Source organism: Bubalus kerabau, chromosome 1 (assembly GCF_029407905.1).
Source record: "Bubalus kerabau isolate K-KA32 ecotype Philippines breed swamp buffalo chromosome 1, PCC_UOA_SB_1v2, whole genome shotgun sequence".
In the NCBI taxonomy this organism is placed as follows: Eukaryota; Metazoa; Chordata; class Mammalia; order Artiodactyla; family Bovidae; genus Bubalus; species Bubalus kerabau.
Genome location: NC_073624.1, coordinates 238,421,333 through 238,440,586, shown reverse-complemented (window position 1 = coordinate 238,440,586; position 19,254 = coordinate 238,421,333). Strand labels below are relative to the sequence as shown.

At 45.0% G+C, this 19,254-nt stretch overlaps 1 protein-coding gene and 1 long non-coding RNA gene across 3 annotated transcripts in view; one reads left to right on the top strand and one right to left on the bottom strand.

The window, feature by feature from the left end:
- Positions 1-19,254, bottom strand: part of CYFIP2 (cytoplasmic FMR1 interacting protein 2) — a 113,443-nt gene that overhangs the window by 63,180 nt on the left and 31,009 nt on the right. Inside the window, exons 13-20 of the mRNA XM_055560626.1 lie at positions 17,641-17,807; positions 16,721-16,868; positions 13,389-13,542; positions 11,801-11,957; positions 11,183-11,279; positions 8,078-8,154; positions 5,059-5,167; positions 2,874-2,993 (exon numbers count right to left, since the gene is read on the bottom strand). Coding sequence (XP_055416601.1) covers positions 2,874-2,993; positions 5,059-5,167; positions 8,078-8,154; positions 11,183-11,279; positions 11,801-11,957; positions 13,389-13,542; positions 16,721-16,868; positions 17,641-17,807 — 1,029 coding nt within the window. The remainder of the gene's footprint in view (positions 1-2,873; positions 2,994-5,058; positions 5,168-8,077; positions 8,155-11,182; positions 11,280-11,800; positions 11,958-13,388; positions 13,543-16,720; positions 16,869-17,640; positions 17,808-19,254) is intronic.
- On the top strand, positions 14-4,185 carry LOC129636884 (uncharacterized). Of its 2 annotated transcripts, none has more exons than XR_008707184.1 (3): positions 14-454; positions 2,578-2,699; positions 3,490-4,185. It is a non-coding gene; the product is annotated as an uncharacterized LOC129636884 (long non-coding RNA). The 2 variants fall into 2 exon arrangements; XR_008707179.1 differs by having other exon boundaries at positions 14-902.

The following is a 19,254-nucleotide window of genomic DNA, read 5'->3' as shown; positions in this document are numbered from 1 at the left end:
TTCAAATATGCTCTGCAGCCTAAACAAAACACAGACTGCAGGCTGCCAGCTCTCAACTCTGGCATCAGATCCCTTCGAGAATCTATTTGCTCAGCTGCAGAGGAGGAGGGCGACTAACTGATGAAATCGCTACAGTCCTCCCAGCTGGGCATCAAGGCGGAGGGAAGGGCTGAGGGGAACACATTCCTTTCTGTTTCTCAGAAGAGGCAGAAGCTTCTCAGCCAAGGCAGTGGGGGCCTCCCGACGCCCCAGGAGACAGCATCCCTGGCTCTCCTCTTCATGGGCTTCAGGGACTGGGGCTACTCTCTTGCGGCTGTGGCCCTCACCTGATAAACTCAGGCTTTCACTGCTTGTTTTGATTTTGTTCCTGGCTAAAAGAACATTCAGTGCCTTTCAAGGACTGGGAAGAGGCCGTGGACACCCCGCCACACACTAAAACCAGTTTTTCCATAGGGTATGCTCATTCATTTCTGGAAAACTACAAGATACAGAAAAACAATGAAGAGAAAAGCAAAAATCCCACCTCTTGGACATAATCACTGCTAACATTTGGCAAAAAAACACCCCATGTCTTAAAGTAGATCTCCTAGAAGAACTTGTGCTGTATCACAGTCTCTCAAAGTCCGTGACCCAGGACAGAGCTGGGGCAGCTGGGTCAAGTCCTCTTAGGAAATGCTGCTGAGAATCTACCCTGAGAGTGCCTCATTTGCAGCTCAAAATTTCTTTTCTTTTTTTTTTTTTAATATTCATTTCATTTATTTGGCTGCACTGGGTCTTAGTTGTGGCAGCTCAAAATTTCTATATTCCTCTCTTTCTTCATAAGCTATTTTCATAAAGTGGAAGGGACTATGCAAAGCTCTTTCCAGGCAGTATCTCATTTCATCCTTGAACACGGCTATGAGGTGGGTTCTAATGTTTCCTCCATGTACTACAGGTTTTTACACAAGATAAGTGACTCACCCAAGATCACCCAGCTAGTAAGTGGCGAGGCCAGAACTGGGACCCCAAGGTCTTTCTGATGCTAGAATCCTAGTTCTTAATCCTTTTTTTAAAAACTGCTTTGTCCATTAAAAAATATCTTTTATTTTGAAATAACTTTAGACTTACAGAAAAGCTGTTACTGTAGACCTCCTGTACATTCCTGACCTAGTTTGTCCAATGTTAACCTCTTACATAATCATAGTATAATTGCCTAAAGTTGGAAACTATCATTGATACAATTCTATGAACTAAATGACAGACCTTATTCAAATTTCACCAGTTTTTCCGTGAAAGTCTTATCCCACATTTCTCTGAGTGGTCATGTCTCCTTGTCTTTTCAAATCTCTAATAGTTTTTAGTTTTCCCTTTGTCTTTTATGTTCTGGGTGCTTTTGAAAAGCATTGTTCATTTTTGAAAGCCATTCGATTTAGATATATAATCACAATTAGATTGAGATTATGTATTTTTCATTATGCATACATATTCAGGGGCTGTGTGCTGTGCTATGCTTAGTCACTCAGTTGTGTCCAACTCTTTATGACCCCATGGACTGTGGCCTGCCAGGCTCCTCTGTCCATGGGGATTCTCCTGGCAAGAATAGTGGAGTGGGTTCCATGCCAACCCAGGGATCGAACCCAGGTCTCCCGCATTGCAGGCAGATTCTTTACCGTCTGAGCCACCAGGGAAGCCAATTCAGGGGATACATGAATATATTTTCTAACTGGTGATACTAACCTTCGTGCTTGGTTAAGAGGATGCCTCCCAGGTTTCCTCACTGTAAAGTTATTATTCTTCCCTTTGGAATTAGTAAGTATCTTGAAGGAGATAGTTTGAGACTAGGCAATTATCCTGATTCTTCTCAAAGTTTTTTTTTTTTTGTGACTAATTAAAAAATTCTGGTAAAATACACATAACATAAAATTCACCATTTTAACCATTTAAAAATGTACAGTTCTGTGGCACTAAGTACATTCATGTAGTTTTGCAACCATCACCAACGTCCACCTCCAGAACTTTTTAGTCTTCCTCAACTGAACCTCTGCACCCATTAAATACTAACTCCCTATTTCCTGGCAACTACCATTCCATTTTCTGTCTCTATAAATTTGAATACTCTGGACACTTCCGAATACAGGGAATCAAAATATTCTTCTTAAAGCTCTGCCCACTAATTTCAGTGTCTATTACTGGATCTTGCCTGCGACCATTATTACTCTGGTGTTCTAATGGTGATTTTCTATTTCTCTCATTCCTTCTATGTATCTGCTCTTGAAGTTTTAAAATCTTCCTTTCATCACCTAAAGACTGACCAACCAAGTTTATTCTAATTCTTGAAGAGAATTAGCAGAGAGTAGTTCAAATAGCTGATTAATAAAAGAAGAGTGCACGCCGGTTCCATACTTGTGCATCAGGAACAACTATACAATTTCCAAGTCCCAACACAAAATGAAAAGGTGGGGGCTTTCATTAGAAAATGATTGTAAATTCCAAGATGGTGACAATGGAGCATTAAACCAGTCAACAGCCTCTCTGGGCTCTAACCTACTGCACACCAATGAAGCCGACTCCATTGTGACATGTTCCCTCCTTTCTCAGGACCATCTAGCTACTTGCTGTATCTGTAGAATCCTAAAGGATGAGAAGCTATGTCCCGGGATAGGCCATCTCCAGAGATTTCAAGACCTCCCTCCACTCCCTCTCTCCAGGCAATCAGGAAGGTAAAATTTTTCTCATTCCTTTTAAGTCGTTCTTTTTGCCCTGCTCATTCAGATGAGAAAGAGACTCATTGAGTCTCTTTAACCAGCTCAGTACCAGGCTACCAACAACTCCCCAACAAGGCTTCTAGTTTGAGGAGTCCCACAGCAGAACTCCCAAGGGCCTCCATCTCTTACCACGATTGAGGTCAGATCCTCACTCTCAAAGCGGCTAATGGCCTGGTCCAAGGATTTATACATGGCAGCAGAGATGCGCTGGGTAATGAGTCTGTTCAAGTCAATGGATCTACCCAACAGCTGCATGGAAGAGAGAGAAAGTTACTTAAATTTTACACAGGCACATGACAACTAAATGAAATGCACTGATTTAGTAAATTGTCCTAAAAATATAAAGAACATGACCAAGACAAATAGGGAATCTATGCAGAAAACAGTATTGTTAAATTTCCTGAGTATGATAGTACTATTTGGATGAGAAGAGGATATCCTTGTTCTTAGGAGATAATGAGCTGAGGTATCAGGGGTAAAGTGTTATGATGTCTGCAACTTCCTCTCAAATGGCTAAGAAAAATTATGTATATTAAAATATATATTTTAATACATTACTTACATATAAATATGTTTTTATAAATTATATATTCTATAAATACATAAAGTACATTTACTGTATGAGAAATAATATATACATGAGAAAAATAAAGTGAAGCAAATATGATTAAACATGAATAATCATGAATCTGGCTATAAAGTACACATGTGTATTCACTGTCTTATTGTTTCAACTATCCTGTAGGTTTAAAATATAAAAAGCTGAAGAAAAATACAGTGCATTCAGACTGCAGGAAGAGGCTTGTGATAAGCTCTGGCAGCCCATGCAATGCTGACATCCTGAATCTCACCCTGAGGTTCTTCCCGCATTCATCCTATCATGCGGTTCAGAGTCACCAGGGTGCCCCCGCCTCCCCAACCCAAGCAAGGGCCTACTGTGTACCTTTATGAGGATAAATTTAAAAGCACGAGGAGAAGGGCTGATTACAGGATGGAAAATATAGCTCAGGCTAATTTCCACTGGGGTTCATGTGGGCATGACTACAGATGCTATGTAGACAGCAATAAACATTTATTGAGTACCTGCTGTGTGCACTGCACTTTGCTATGTGCCTAAGGATTCGTCTGAACTATTTCATTTTTTCTGCTTCCCTTTTGGGAGAGATTTTCTACTAATTGACTAAGGCTCCTTATAGCCATCTTCTGCACACACAAAGCCCTCAGGATTAACATCCTGTGGCTAATTCTAGCTGCACTGGTAATGGAATCTTCTGAGAGGCTGAAGGAGAAGCTCTCATGGAGCCTTCGATGTTGACAGATGGGCAAATGCTTTTTCCTCTTACGATTCTTCGAGCATGGATTTTTCAGAGCAGTGGGACTTCCCAGGTTTTTCAGGGCAATTCCTCTCCTCTCTATCCAGGGCATTTCCTCAGCCTCGGCCCTGCTCCCATTTACCCAAGTCTTCACCAGGAATATGTGAACCTCAGGATAAGCACACAGAAATCACAGCATGATGTTCATTTCACTGCCTGTGACTGACAGGGCTTAGTAGTAGGATTTAAGATCTGCTAAAGCATCTCTTATTTTGTCTGCCTGGCTCCCATGAACATTGTTAACCAGGGATATGTTTCTGAGCTCCTGGCAGCATTTCATCTATATCATGGGTCAAATTGTAACAGAGACTAACTGTATACCATAATGGGAAAGTCAGGGACAGACTTTCCCATTTCTGAACGTCAGTCCCGACTGAAGGAGGTGGGCTGAAGTTCACGTTGTTGTTCAGTCGCTAAGTCGTGTTCGACTCTTCATGACCCCCATGGACTATAGCACGTCAGGCTTCTCTGTCCTCCACAGTCTCCTGGGGTTTGCTCAAATTCATGTCCATTGAGTTGTGATGCCATCTAACTATCTCATCCTCTGCCAACCCCTTCTCCTTTTGCCTTAAATCTTTCCCAGCATCAGGGTCTTTTCCAGCAAGTCAGCTCTTCATATCAGATGGCCAAAGTATTGGAGCTTCAGCTTCAGCATCTGTCCTTCCAGGGAATATTCAGAGTTGATATGCAGCTCACAATGGGCATTCAAAGGCTCTGGTGGCCCCTATGCAACTGAGGTGAGCAGCAGATGGGCTGAGAAGCCTAGAACTTGACCCAAAGGAAGCCCAATGCCTCTTGGTAAGATTCTGAGGCTGGATTATCCCTATGCTCAGTAGCCCACACAGGGCAATACTCAGGGCAGATGATACGTGGTCCTGATTTCTGATCTCTAGGCTAACATCACAGCCCCTCTCTCCCTCCCATTCCACCTGGCTCCATACCTGAACGTGTCTCTGTTTCAACAGTGTTTCATAGCGGTTGGATGGTGGGTATGGAATGATGACTCCATAATTCTTACATTCGGCCCTAAAACGTTTATCCAATAGGACGCTGGAAAGGATAAAAGTGACACAAGGCCAGTAAACCAGTAAACATGACAGTGAATGGAGTTCAGTCACGCAGCCATATGTATTTTGAACCATAGGTTCTACTCATAAAGCACTCTGTTATATATTTTAAATATTATTATTTTTTTCTGCTGTAGAGCAAAGTTCTTTAAATTCTTTCAGCCGGAAAAGGTCAATAGGGTGAAATGAAATTTCTATGTTAAAGACAGGCAACACAGAAGTTGAGCTGCTTTTTTCCTCTTATTTTTTTTACCATAAAAGCAATTGAGTGCCTGCTTAGTATAGCCCAGGAAAACAGTCTAGGTACCAAGGATTCAAAGTTCCCGTCCTTGTGGAGCTTGGGTTCTAGTGAAAAGAGACTGATAATAAATAAATAAGCAGAGGAATAAAATAATGTTAGACAATAGTAAAAACCTGCATAGTATTTACTATTCACCAGGCATGCATATACACATATGCATAGTCATTTTTAATCTCACAACAACCCTATGAATTAGATGTTCTATTATTATCTTTCACACTGAGTCATGGATTGCAGAGCAATAAGTGCTCTGAAAATAACAAAACAGGATCATTTGGTGTTATCATGAAAAGTCTCTCTAAAGAGGTCCTGTTGGACAGAAACCTAAATGCTAAAAATGGAAAGATTTGGGGGAAGAATCTTTCAGGCATGATTAGCTTGGTACGTTGAGAAAAAGGAAAGGTGTAGATAAGGGGTGGGGTGTGCTGAAGAGCATAGTGCAAAAATGAATTTACAATGTTAGTCTAGGGGCCAGATCCTTGTGGGATGATACAAGCCACGGTAAAGAGAGTAAATGTTTCCTCAGTGTAATTGAAGCCACTGAAAGGTTTTAAGCAGGAAAGTGACATCATCTAAATCTACACTGTCTAACACAGCAGCCACGAATCTGAAACATGGTGGGTCCAAGCTGAGATGTACTATTAGTATATAATACACACGAGGTGTTGAAGACTTAAGAAAAAACAACAAAAACTATCTCTTTAATAATTTTCACTTATTACATGTTGAAATTGTAATATTTTAGATATCATAGGTTATATAATGTAGTATTGTTAATTTTAAAAATATGACTGCTAAAATTACACTTGTGCCTACATTATATTTCTGACGGACAGCAGTGATCTAGATCATTCTGTCCCTCTGGCACTTTCTCTCTGACTCTTCCAACTTCTCACAATCTCCCCCAACTTCCTGCATTTTTGACAAACCACAGGTCTTATAAGAAGGGATATAGACCAAGATTCCTCTTTTAGATAAGGATATTTTGCAAACTAAATATATAGAGGACTCAGGATTTGACAAGTCTGAGTTTGTTTACACAGACAATGGACCAGCATATTTTGAAGATAACTGGAATTATCTTGGAGAAACTGGAAGCCCAGCTCTCTGATAGGACCACATACAATTCAATCCAATCCAGATGCTTGTGAAGTCATTCCTTTGTGAAAGGCTGCACTCTCTATGCTTCCCTGAAACCCTAAGTATATGCTTTCTATAGTTTCCATCATTAAGAGTCATTATTTCATTTAATGCACACTCTGTGTTAACAGACACTTGTGTACCTGTACACCAACTCTTGGGGAGCCCTGGTGGCTCAGCAGTAAAGAATCCACCTGCCAAGGCAGGAAACATGGGTTCGATTCCTCGATTGGGAAGATCCCCTGGAGAAGGAAATGGCAACCCACTCCAGTATTCTTGCCTGGGAAATCCCATGGACAGAGGAGCCTGGCAGGCTATAGTTGATGGGGTCGCAAGAGTCAGACTCGACTTAGCAACTAAACCATCACCACACCAACTCTTGACTGAAATACATCAGAGAAACTCAAGTTGTTGAAAGCAAAAGGAAGCAAGTCTTTAACTGTTGAAAAATGTAACAATCCTTGAGATTTCTGGTTTGTACATTTGGATTTCCAATAAAAAAGAGAACTACCCTATATATAGATACATATATGTATGTAACTATATATATAGAGAGAGGTTTCTGCTGGCAGCACTATTATGGGTTCCTCGAACCCGGGAAATCTCAGGGGTCTAAATCAGCCCATACTGACAACACCAATGAGCCTGTGAGACCTGACACACCTGGACTCCTTCCCTGGTCTCCTGTTTGACCTTCACACTCCCACATTTGCTCACCTCCAATCCATTCCCTACATTTTAATGTTTTAAAACATCAAACTTATAAAAATAAAAATCAAATCAGGTCACTGTCATACTTTGGAAATCACCCCATGGTGCTCCACTTCTCTTAGGATAAATGCCTATAAGACCACAGGGCCTGGGCCCTGCCTACCTGCCCAGCTTTGCCACGTAGCCCACCCCTCTGTGGTCTGTGAATGAGATATTTACATGTACTAATTTTAATTAAACCTTTCAACCACCCTACGAGGTATGCATGCTATTAATATTATGCTTTCACCAAAGGGACTTTGCACAGTGGTTTGTTTTGCCTGCAGTTTTCCATTCTACTCTTTATCTAGTTTAACTCAACCAACTCCTATTCACTTCAGATGTAAACTCAAATGTTACCTTCTCAGGATAGCCCTTCCAGTTACCCACCCTTAAGACTGGTTCAGGTTTAACTGTTATATATTCCCAATACATTTTCTTTCACAGGAATCTCCCTCATCACTGTGCATTCAATAGTTTTTATTAATGTCTATTTTTCTCACTACACTGTAAGCTCTGTGAGGTCTAGCCCCATATCTGCCTATTTTTCTTTCTTCTACTTGCTAGCACCCAATCCAGGCTAATGGAATCATTCAGATTTCCTTAGGTGCTAAAGAAGAAGGGAGGTTTGGTAACAGAGGATCTGGCCTTCCAGGTGGCAATCTTAGGAAGGTTTGGCGCCACAGTGCTGAGCTCTCATACCTGCCGGCCATGGCTTTGTAGTAGGCAAAGATCTGGTCCGCCAGCTTGTAGACAAACTGATCAAAACACAGGTTCACCTGGTGAAGAGGAAGCAGGAAATGTCACTGGTGTCTGTCCCACTTTATTAGAGAAACTTCAGCATCTGAAGAGGGCAGTGCTGTAGGACTGCCTGAAAGTGTGAGAAGGAACAAGATGCTCTGAAGGAAAGAAAAAAGAAAAGAAGATTCTGTGGCCAAGTGCGTTTGGGAAATCTGGTCCCTTGCTCTCAAGGTCCTCAACCAGGCACAGAGAAGGCAAGATTCAAAACGCTGTTGAGGAATTGCCCTCCCCACTGGCCACCTGGAGGCTGTTACCAGGTACCTGCCCACATCCTGTAATTAACATATCAGTCTCCCCATCTCCTAACAGACTTTCTTTTCTTTTCCTTTCATTTTAATTTTACCTTGCTTTGCAAAGAAAGAAGTTGATGATTGTTAAAAATTTAAAAACCTCCTCTTTAAAAAGTTTGCTTAAATATCTTTGGTGAGGAAGAGACCATCTTGCCTTTTCAGTGTTTTAGCATGTTGGTGGCAGAATGTGATGCTCAGGTGAGAAGAAAGTTCACACCAGACACAGAGGATTGAAGCCAAATTCTCCAATGATGGCAAGAGCAGGGAACGGCCAAAGGTGGGATGTTAAAGAGATGGGCTGTGGTAGTTTCAGGGTAATAATGGGATAACTTTGTAGCAACAGAATGTATTTAGGTGATTAATCTTCCAGCCTTTTAGCACCAAACTCCCAGCTCCATGAGGCTCTTTATCAGAAGAGCTTTCATATCTTTTATTTTATACCATAAATACTATTTTGAACATAAAAACAATGTATGCGAGTAACCAAGCCCTCTGCCCTGGACTTTGAGCTTCAAGGGTACCCGGGGGACCTCCTACAGGCAAAGAATCCATAGGGTCCAGGTGGGGGTGTGCAACTCCTGCTCCCTTTCTAGAACCAGCTTTGAATATTCTTGCCCAAATGGCCCAAGCCCCTTCTATGGTCTGTGTGCTCTTTTCCCTGGGTCCATCCCTGGGGGTGGACTGCACTGCAGATGTATATACCCCTAGGGCCCAGGGTTGACCAAATGGCCATTGTTTGAGGGCAGGGGTGGGAGACAGAGCTTGGGTATCCATGCATAGGCCTTTCCAGGTTCAAAACAGAGTCTGAGGATGGGAAAAGAAAGGTGGACAATTGACACTTCTGCTTCATGGCCACCTGTGTTACCCAGGGCTGGGCTGTATGCTTTCTTTCCATTTAGTTTTTAAACGTCACTTGTATACAGGACACTCTAGATTTTTTTTGTTTTCAGCCTGTTAGAGAACATGATTAAAATCTTATCAAAAAATGGACTTGTCAAAGCTGAGATGCAACCAATTAACTTGTCTACTGGAACCTTTCTTCCCAAGTTTGTGTACTGCTCAGAAGACAAAGAGGACAGATTTGCATTGGGCTCCACCAAGGTTCTCAACTCCCACAGCAATTGAAAGAGTCAGAAAGAAAGCAGCATCTCTACTAGCTTTTCTTTGAAATATATAAACTTTCAAACTAATTTGGTAGTAATGCTTATCTTAAAATATTCACATCTGTCCTTTATAAATAAGAATATCTTATATTTGTACCTTACAGTTGAAAATCTTATAATGACAATTGGTATCATTCTATGTTTATATAACTCCACATACTTAAGTGGAGTGGAGACTCATTCCAATTTCCAGATGACAAAACTGAGATATTTGGTAGTCCTTAGTGCTGTTGATCTCCTGTTTCTGCTCCTTGCTGGCCTGTGGTAGGACTGCACCTTCTGACTCCTCTTTGAAAGCAAGCATAACCAAGTGACTTGCTTTGATCAATGACATGTGTCACTTCCAGCTGGAAGCTTTAAGTATCAGAGTGTAAATTCACCCTGACACATCTCCCTGCCATGGCAACTAGTGAATATTCCAGATGGGTTCCAGACTAAAGACTACGTGGAAGAGAGCTCTTAGTCAACCCATAAAAGAGAAATGAAACTTTGGTCTCAAACTACTAAGAATTTGTGATTGTTTGTTACTGCACTGTATCCTAGCCTTTGCTGACCATTACAAAAATAAAGCCATTAAACGACAATTCAACAGCTTCACACATGAGAAGAAGGCTATTTCAGTCCTACCAGTACTAGAATGAAACTCTGTAAACTATGTGATATTGGGGCAATGATACTTGAATACTCTAAACTAGGCAGTAGAACATACTTCTTTAAATCATTATAAAGATTATCTAAAACTTCCATAAAGTGCTTTGTACCTTGTAAATGGTATAAATATAGCAATTGATAGCTAGAATTACTGTTTTTCTTTCTTTTTTTTTGGTTGTGCTGCATGGCATGTAGGATATTAGTTTTGTGACCAGGAATCAAACCCACACCCCCTGCGGTGGAAGAATATAGTCTTAACCACTAGACCACCAGTGAATTCTTGGTAGTATTATTGTTGTTGTTGTTATCACCAATGAATCCAACTGTAAAAGACCTATTAGAAAATTAATTTTACCCAAGTAGTTCTATCTATCTTTGCTATTATTAATCATCTGAAAAAGAAAGACCATCCTCCCCTTCCACTAGGTCCCTTTTGATTATCACAATGTTTAAAAAGATCAGTCTCCAAAGCAAGTCATTGATATCCCATACTACGGTCTGAATGTTTGTGTCCCCCTAAATTCATGTGCTGAAATCTTAACCCCTAAAAGTGATGGAATTAGGAGTGGTGAGGTCATGAGGATGGAACCTTCATGAATGGCATCAGTGCTCTTACAAAAGAGACCCCAGAGAGGTTCCTGGCCCTGGCCACCCCATGAGGATACCGCGAGAAGTCTGGGACCCAGAAACGGGCCCTCCCTGACTCTGCTGCTACCCTAAGACTTCTAGCCTCCTGAACTGTGAGAAATACATATCTGTAATGTTTAAGCCCCATAATCTGTGGTATTTTGTTATCACAGCTCAAACAGACAGACACTCCACTCTGGGCCAGTGGTTAGAGATCTGAGAAGTCCAGACTCTCGGAGCAGGATTGTGGAACAAAAGGAAAAGCAGTCACTTGCCTCGGCTTCGATCTCATCATACAGGAACTGCTTTTTAAACTTGGTCAGAGCATAATAGGCGCTGTCGTTGTACAGATCCAAAGGGTAGAGGACATACCTGAGGAAGGAAAAACAATGGCCAGTAGCTTACTAATGATCTCTCTCAAGGCAGGCAGACTTAAACTTGCTCAGGAAACATGCACGGTTGGGTGAACAGATTCAGTATTAGGAAAAAGAGGCGCTTTCAGCATGCTATGATGTTTCTAGGCTCTACTTAGGAAATGACTTATTTTACAGTCTGCCCACAGAGATCAAAGTTCATGATGCGAGGCCTGAAAAAATCAGTCTGGGACTAAAAGCAATTGGGTATCTATTAAGGACATCAGTGTCCCGATTTTTAGAGATGATCATTTTACCAACACGGTTGGGATGAGGCTGACAAAGCCAGGGAAAGGCAGTCAGGCTGGTAGACTTCTGAGCCTTTCTGCAAGGCTGAGTCACATGTGGTGGTGACCTGACACTGGGTGGGATACAGTGCCTCATCTGGAAAGTTCTAGAAAGAACAGGGCTCTATGGCTAGCAAACTGCCCTCCACCAGCACCCTGGGAACCTCCTTGCTGGCCCAACCCTGCCTCTTACTCCATCATGGAAGGTTCTTTGGTTTCCAAGATATGGTCTGTTAGAATCCATGGCATGGACATCTCGATGGGGAACTGGATTCGCCGGCCCATGGTCAACTCCAGGAAAAATTCTCTGAACCATAGCTGGGAGAGGTCACAACACTGCTGCAGGGCTTCTAGAAGCATGAGGGAAAGAGTTTGGGTTATATGTCAGAAGCACCAGAAGATCTTAGTTCTGACTTTTTTTAAAAAAATATCTTTTATTCTTCTTTCATTGTACTAGGTACAGAGCAGGTACTCAAGAATACAACTCCATTAGTAGACCTTGCTCTCCTGGACCTGAAGGCCAGCCTAACATCTATTGCGAAGAAAGTGTTTGGGGAATTCCTTGGTGGTCCAGTGGTTAGGATTTTTTACTTTCACTGTTGAGGGCATGGGTTCAATCCCTGGCTGGGGAACTAGAATCCCATAAACTGTAAGGTGTGGCCAAGAAAAAAAAAAAAAAAAGAAGACAGCATTTGTTCTCCCAGCAGTGTGGAGGCTGGGGGGCGGGCAGTGATGTCCCTACAATTTCCATCATGTCTTTACAAAACCATCCTGAAAACATGACATCTAAGTGTCAGAGTGTCTTTGTTGTGTCAAGGCAGATCTACAGGTGTCCGCTTCTGGCTGGACTGAGGCCCCATGATCCCTCCTAGTGATAATTCTGGATTCCTTACTGCTCAGAGGCCTCAAAGTCCCTTCCTAGACTACTCTCTTGAGAGTTCCTTGGACTGCAAGGAGATCAAACCAGTCAATCCAAAAGGAAATCAACCTTGAATATTCACTGGAAGGACTGATGCTGAAGCTGAAGCTCCAATACTTTGTCCACTTGATGTGAAAAACTGATTCATTAGAAAAGATCCTGATGCAGGGAAAGACTGAAGGCAGGAGGAGAAAGGGGTGACAGAGGACAAGATGATTGGATGGCACCACCGACTCAATGGACATGATTTGAACAAACTGCAGGAGATAATGAAGGACAGGGAAGCCTGGTATGCTGCAGTTCATGGGGTTGTAACGAGTTGGACATGACTGAGTGACTGAAAAACAGCAAAGACTGCTCTCTACCTAGATCACCCTTTTCAATACCAACAGACATGTCACCCTCTCAGGACCCTTGGATGCTACTCTCCCTTCCCCTCATCCCACCTGTACATGTATCCAACCCACTGGAGCGGTGGAGGGGGGAACACGGGATGGGGTGCAACTTGGGAGCCCCCTTTGCTAGGAGCAACGAGCACTAATCAGCTCAGAAATGCTGCTTAAAAGCAAAAAGCTGACCTGGTCCTTAGGTGCATCTGAGTGTGTCACCTGTTTGTGATCCCCCTTTACTAAAGACTTCACAAAAATTTGGCCACAAATATCTCCTAAATTCAACTGACTCACAAGAGCTGGACTGAGCCTGGCCTTTCTCAGACTCTGCTGGAAAGTATGCCTTTTATCTTTGGTGGCAAAAACGTGCCCCTTTGGGTTGATGATCCCATGTCTGCAACTTCTGGCACGACAGCCTGAGCTGCTCCAGTTCCTGGGAGCCCTTCCCCTCCCCACCCCAACAGGACGCTCACCGCTGATGTTGAGCAGGTGCGTGAAGAAGAAGGACTGCTTGTGGAAGTCTTCGATGGCCAGGACGATGGGTCCATCCAGGCTGCTCCGCAGGGTCTTCTTGGAACCGCTTTTGTCCGCGATAAGTGATTCAAGCATGGTCCGCACCATGTACAGCTTGAAAAAGAAAGGAAGATGGGAAGGTCAGGAGCTGGCCCTCCATCCAGGGGAAAAGGTTGCTTTGTGTTGTATTTCTAGTCTTTTTTTTTTTTTTTTTCTGTAGATATCTGCCCTTAATAAGCACTGTCTTAAGGAAGCACCAGTTTAGGGTTGGAGAAGTAAACTTAGCATGTATAACCTTCAAGAAGGAGACAGGCTAGCCCTGAAGGATGCTCTGCCTGGGGCTGGGGGCCTCCCGTGGTTACTAGGTCTTTCAAGGCCCAGGTTCTTGCCTGCTCTGCTCAACCAGGGAGTGGGCATCAGAGGAGAACCTCATTCCACGTCACCCTGGAGTCAGTCCCTGCTCTGCTGGACAGCCATGGTGGCACCAGGGGTAGAGCGCTGGACTCACAGTCAAAAGCCGGAGGTTCAGGGCTACGCACTGCCACTGACTTGCTGTGTGACCTTGGGCACAAAGTCCCACTCTGGGCCTCAGTTTTCTTATCTGCCAACATGAGGAGGTTGTACCAGATGCTTTCTCCAACCAGTCCCTTTCAGTTCTAACATTCGGACGAACTGTGAAACGAGGTAGGGTCAGAGCGAGCCCCCCACCACCTCAAGTTTCCAAACTTCATTACCGAGGGACAGCGGCGCTGCGCCCTCTGGGGGCACCAGCAGCATGGCACGGCCGAAGCGCTGGGCAGAAAGCAGGTGAAGGTCAGTACTTACAGGAGGCCTACTAGACAATTAACTCCTGCTTACAGAGGGCCTTAAGTGCAAAGGGCGCAAGGGCTAATCTAGATCTTTCCACACCATGTGTCTTTGAATCTTAGGGCTGGAAGGGGCCGTGAGGAGCCAGGCTAGTCCATTCCTGCTGCCTCCTGGAGAAGTGTACCCAACCAACCCAGCCAGGCGGTGTTATACCAAGGATCGGCAGCCTCTTCGGCCCTGTGTGCCACCAGTGGGGTGAAACAAAGCCCGCGGGGACCACTGGCAGGCCTAAGACATAGATGGGAGAGAAGAGGAGGGAATGGGAGGGCAGGAGAGACAGGGAGGAGGGAGAGAGAAGAGAGAGAGAGAGAGAAAAGCAAGAGGTATTGTATACGGTGGGAAAGCCGCCACGACTGCTAGAGGCCACCTGCCGACCACCTCTGAGACACTCCAACCTCCCTCTGCCACCACGTCTATCCTCTGGTCTTCTCTAGCACCTCACCCACCAAGCACCTGGCCTGGGCTGGGCTGGGCAGTGTGGCCACAGAGGGGAGTGGCACGCCACCCCTGGCACAGCACCCTCCTTTGTGGTAAAGGAACTATGGAGCTGCGGGTCATCAGATAGTCCACCCTCTGCAACCATGTCGGTGGGCACGGCTGACTGTCCCTAAGACTCGAGAGCCCCTGTTCTAATGATGGCCTTTGGAGTCCTCCAAGAAAAGATTCTTTAATCCCATCTGTGCACATGCTGACCGATTTGTATCGGATTCTAACTATCTGAAATCCAAGAGGGGGAAACGCTTTCCCCGCCTACTTTTATTCAGCAGAGCATTTAATTCACCGGAACAGTCACCTCCCAGCTCTGCTAGATGCCACATCTACTGTGCTCCCAGGGCCCTGACAGAGCCCCGGGGTGGGAGTCAGGAGACCTGGTTCTCGTCCCACCTCCACCTAGACTCACCTTGTGACTTGGACAAGTCACGTTCCCTCTCTGGACCTCAGTTTCCCCATCTGCAAAATGGGGAGGGGGAGGAACTAGTTTGGGACTAGCGTGTTTCTAAAGGCTATTCCAAGCTGAGCATCCAGGAGTCCATCGGGTGTGTTCTCGCCACCCTACCAGAACCTGGGAGCATTGGTAGGGCCTGTTGGTGACACTCCGTCTCACATTACGCAAGCACTCCTCTCTCCCTCCCTGTCCCCCATTATTCTCTCATTCTCTGCCTCTTGGCCCCCTGTCTCCTCCTTTTCCATTCTCTCTTTTGCCTTGCTCAGAAGAAACACCCAGAAGCCCTGCTCAGCCTCTCCAGGCCATTCTGGACTGGAAAGGCCTCTGGCCCCTGACATTTACACAGAACTGTTTGTAGAAGCTTCCTTGAGAAGTGTCACATCTCTCAAGCAGGCAAGGTAAGTGCAAGGGGCCTGCTGGCTGAGGGAAGCTGCAATGTGGTGCTGCGATCCCAGCTCACCCTGGTCCCACCCCTGCCCCATCCCCGAGCCCAGACAGACACACACACAGTGAAAATGGTCAGGGCGGGCCTTAGATGGCTCATCTCAGGAAATTCAAGGACTCAGGACTTTAGGGATAAGACATAAGGGTTGTGTGAAGCAAGAGCTCCCAGGCTGGGGCTTGTGGGCCCTGTGAGACTTTTAAAAGCTGTAATGGGTCCATTAGCCTTCTTTCAGTACCTCAAAAAGCCTACCAGAGATTATTTATCCTTAAGTAGGTGGCAAGGATTTAACTAAGGTGTCTAGGTTCTTCACTCTTTTTTCCCCCCCTATAATATTACAACTACTTTGGATAAGCCACAACCTCTTGTTCAAAAAGCTCTGGTTAGCAACTCTGAGTATCTCTGATCATTAGACTTTCTCTAAGGGATCAAAGACTTTCAATTTGTGATTTTGTGTGTGTTCAGAGAATAACAAAAGGGATGTTTAGTCAGTAACATGATCTTATCCAAAGTTTTCATTTAACAGAGAAGATAACCAGAGCTCAGAGAGGTCAAGGCACTTGCCCAAGAATACACAGCAAGTCAGAGGCAGAAACTTGGGAATTTCTAAACTAGGACATCACTACGGGGGAAGGAAGAGGGGAGGTCAGGGTTCATTAAAAAGGGACAAGAGAGATGCATACAGGTTCCACGTTAAACACCTCTATATTTTGGAACCTGTACGTCACTGGGCTAGGAGAGCCAGTTTTGGTATTACCCCTTTTGCCAGATTAGACAACTGAGGCACAAAGAGACAGAATAACGTGCCCGAGGTCACACAGGTATGTAGGACTAGAATCCAGGTCTCCTGAATCTTATACTAGTGGTCCTCCCTCTCACATCAAAACAACACAGAAAAAGACGAGAACAGCTGCTTGGCCCTGCCCCTTCTGCCTGAGGACTCCCGAGCCCACTGCCCCACGGTCCAGCCAGGATGACCTACCGTAGCCTGGCTGGCCTTTGAGTCAGCAGGCTGGCCTGTGCCTGGAGCCACTTACCTGTGTGCTGGAGGGACCCACGGCTCTCCGCGGCACCTTGATGTCAAATCCACCCTTGGGGTCCTTCTCCCCTTTCAAGCACGGGTCATTGGGGGGCTCACGGCCCCCCTCCCAGTCACAGATGGTTTTCCGAATCGCCTGTAGAACACTGGGGAAGGAAGAACCAGGATTCAGACCATCAGAAGGAGGTGCTGCAAGCCTGGATCTAGAGTCCACAGCGTCCAGGATCACGTGCCTTAGAGCTCCTGACGTGCCTGTGAACCATACTCATCCCAGGGCCCCTCCTCCAGGGATTCTGGCTTCACAGATCAGAGGTGCAGTCCGGAAGTCTGTATTTCACAAACGCCCCAGTGATCCTGATGCCCACCGGCTGCCTGAGAACTCGGCTCAGAGCCCATACAGTGGGAGAGAAGCTGAGTGAAGCAGGATGGCTATTCTTCTTTTTGCTTATAGAACAGTTTCATTAGTCCCATTTCATTCTCTGCATATTTAAAACTTTAATAACAGCTTATATGTGTTGCATACTCGCTCCAAACTGTGGTGTGCTTAGGTTTATACATGAATTCTCTCACTGCATTATCCCAAAAGCCTATCGGGTAGGTATCGTACCTACCCATGTTTTACAAATGAAGGAAACAGAGGTTTCCTTCCTTTCCCAGAGGTTCAGAGAAGGTAAGTAACTAAGTTCACACAGCTATACAGTGTGGATATGGGCTTCAAACTTAGAGATGGGGACATAAATTATCCCAAATGTCCAGTCTCCTAAAAGAGCCTCCTAGAACTTGCTGGAACTCATTGGAAGGGTCCCTGTGTTCAGACACGTCCCTGGAAGCTGACTGAGCTGGGAACATCCTCCGTGGCCTGCACCCAGCACCCCTGATTTTGGACATGGCCCTAAAAAAGGCCATCTGAAGACCCACCTGATGAGGACGTTCTTCTTCTTCCGTACCGCCTGCCTTAGGGGCTCACGAAGGGTCACCTGGGCAAAGTCCTGCAGGGCCGCGTAGATGGTGTTCCTGATGGCCTGGTTGAAGACGCTCTCCATCCTGCCCATGAGCACCTGCAGGCCTTTGATCATGGCGATCACCTGGCCAGGCACAGATCAAGGTGAGCTCACTGGCCTCAGCACAGCTGTCCACCCAGTACCCTCGGCATGTCTCAGAGAGGGTGCTGGTGGAGACTTCCAGAAGCATGAAGCCAGCCAGCAATGCTGAGAGTGCCAGCTCACGGCTGGGAGGAAATGTGTATCAGAACAGAAGTCAGCACTCTGCTCCCCTCTCAAGGAAGTCCTGCTACAAAGCGAAGACGTCAGCCACATGGCGTGTGCTTCACCATCAGTGAATTTGTATCCTGGCACTGGCTCCCGGTCTCGCTGCTGACTAGTGACAATCAGCAGCCAGTCTGTGGACCATGTTTTGAGCAGCACTCTGACTTTTAGAGGCCTTTCCACATACCATGTATCCACAGACAATATCAAATAGAACTCTTTTTTTTTTAACCATAACATTTCTTATGGAATTTCCACAACCTTTGCTTTTGAAATAATTTGGCCAGTTGCTGCTTGAATCCATAAAGTAGGATTCCTGTAGAAATCTTGTGGGTAAAGTACTCTACCCTTCCAGATGCCTCCTCACTAGCCCCTTCTCACTGATCTGTCTGCAGAGGTGGAGAGTCAGGTGACTGTAATGTGTATATCATCAGTGTGACCTTGCCGCTCACTTGGGGTCTATCTGCCTGTGGGGCATGTCCTCCCCTCTGGGTGCCTGTCCTGTCCTGGCAATAATCATCCCCGTCCCAGCCCAAGGAAGGGATGTGGATATTTATGCAGCTGCTCTGCCTGTTTCTCAGTGGGAAGTTTCACAGGATGGGGGAGGAACAGGAAGCTCGGTGTGGCCTTGAGTAAAGCCACGTTCTCTAGTCCAGCTTTACCAAACCTGAGCCTTCGGCCCCCATCAGCCTCAACTGCTAACTTCTAGATTGGCTTAGAATTCAGAAGGGGAAAGCCTTGCCAAGTGAGCCTCCTGACGACTGCCACACTCGCCACACCCATCCTGACGTATTTGATTTCCTCCCTCTGCACCAGACTGTAAGCACTGCAGGGGTGAGGCTCCGCAGACTGTATAAGCCCCGTGCCAGGGCTTGGGTCCCTAGTGGCCCTCAAGAGAGTTCTGTTGAAAACGTAATGGATACATGAATGAATGAGCTTTGATGCTAAGACTTTATCTTCCTTTAAGGTGTAAAGGAAGAAACAGAATATTTGCGGCAGGAGAAATGGTGAGAACAGAGCTCAGAAGGGAAGGAGTTACACTAGAACCAACAGCGATGGTTTTGCTGAAGAGAACCTTTATAGTGCAGAAATAATGAGAGAGAAGCTCTAAAGGACTGTGAGGTCATAAAAGAATCTAGGCTTCTCACTGGCAATGAAACTAGAGAATAGAGGCAAAGGAAGGACAAGATAATGAACATGTTTCAGAATAATTCCAAATACAGAAGAGTATGCAGATCTGTTAGAGCCAAGGGAAAATCTTTGCAAC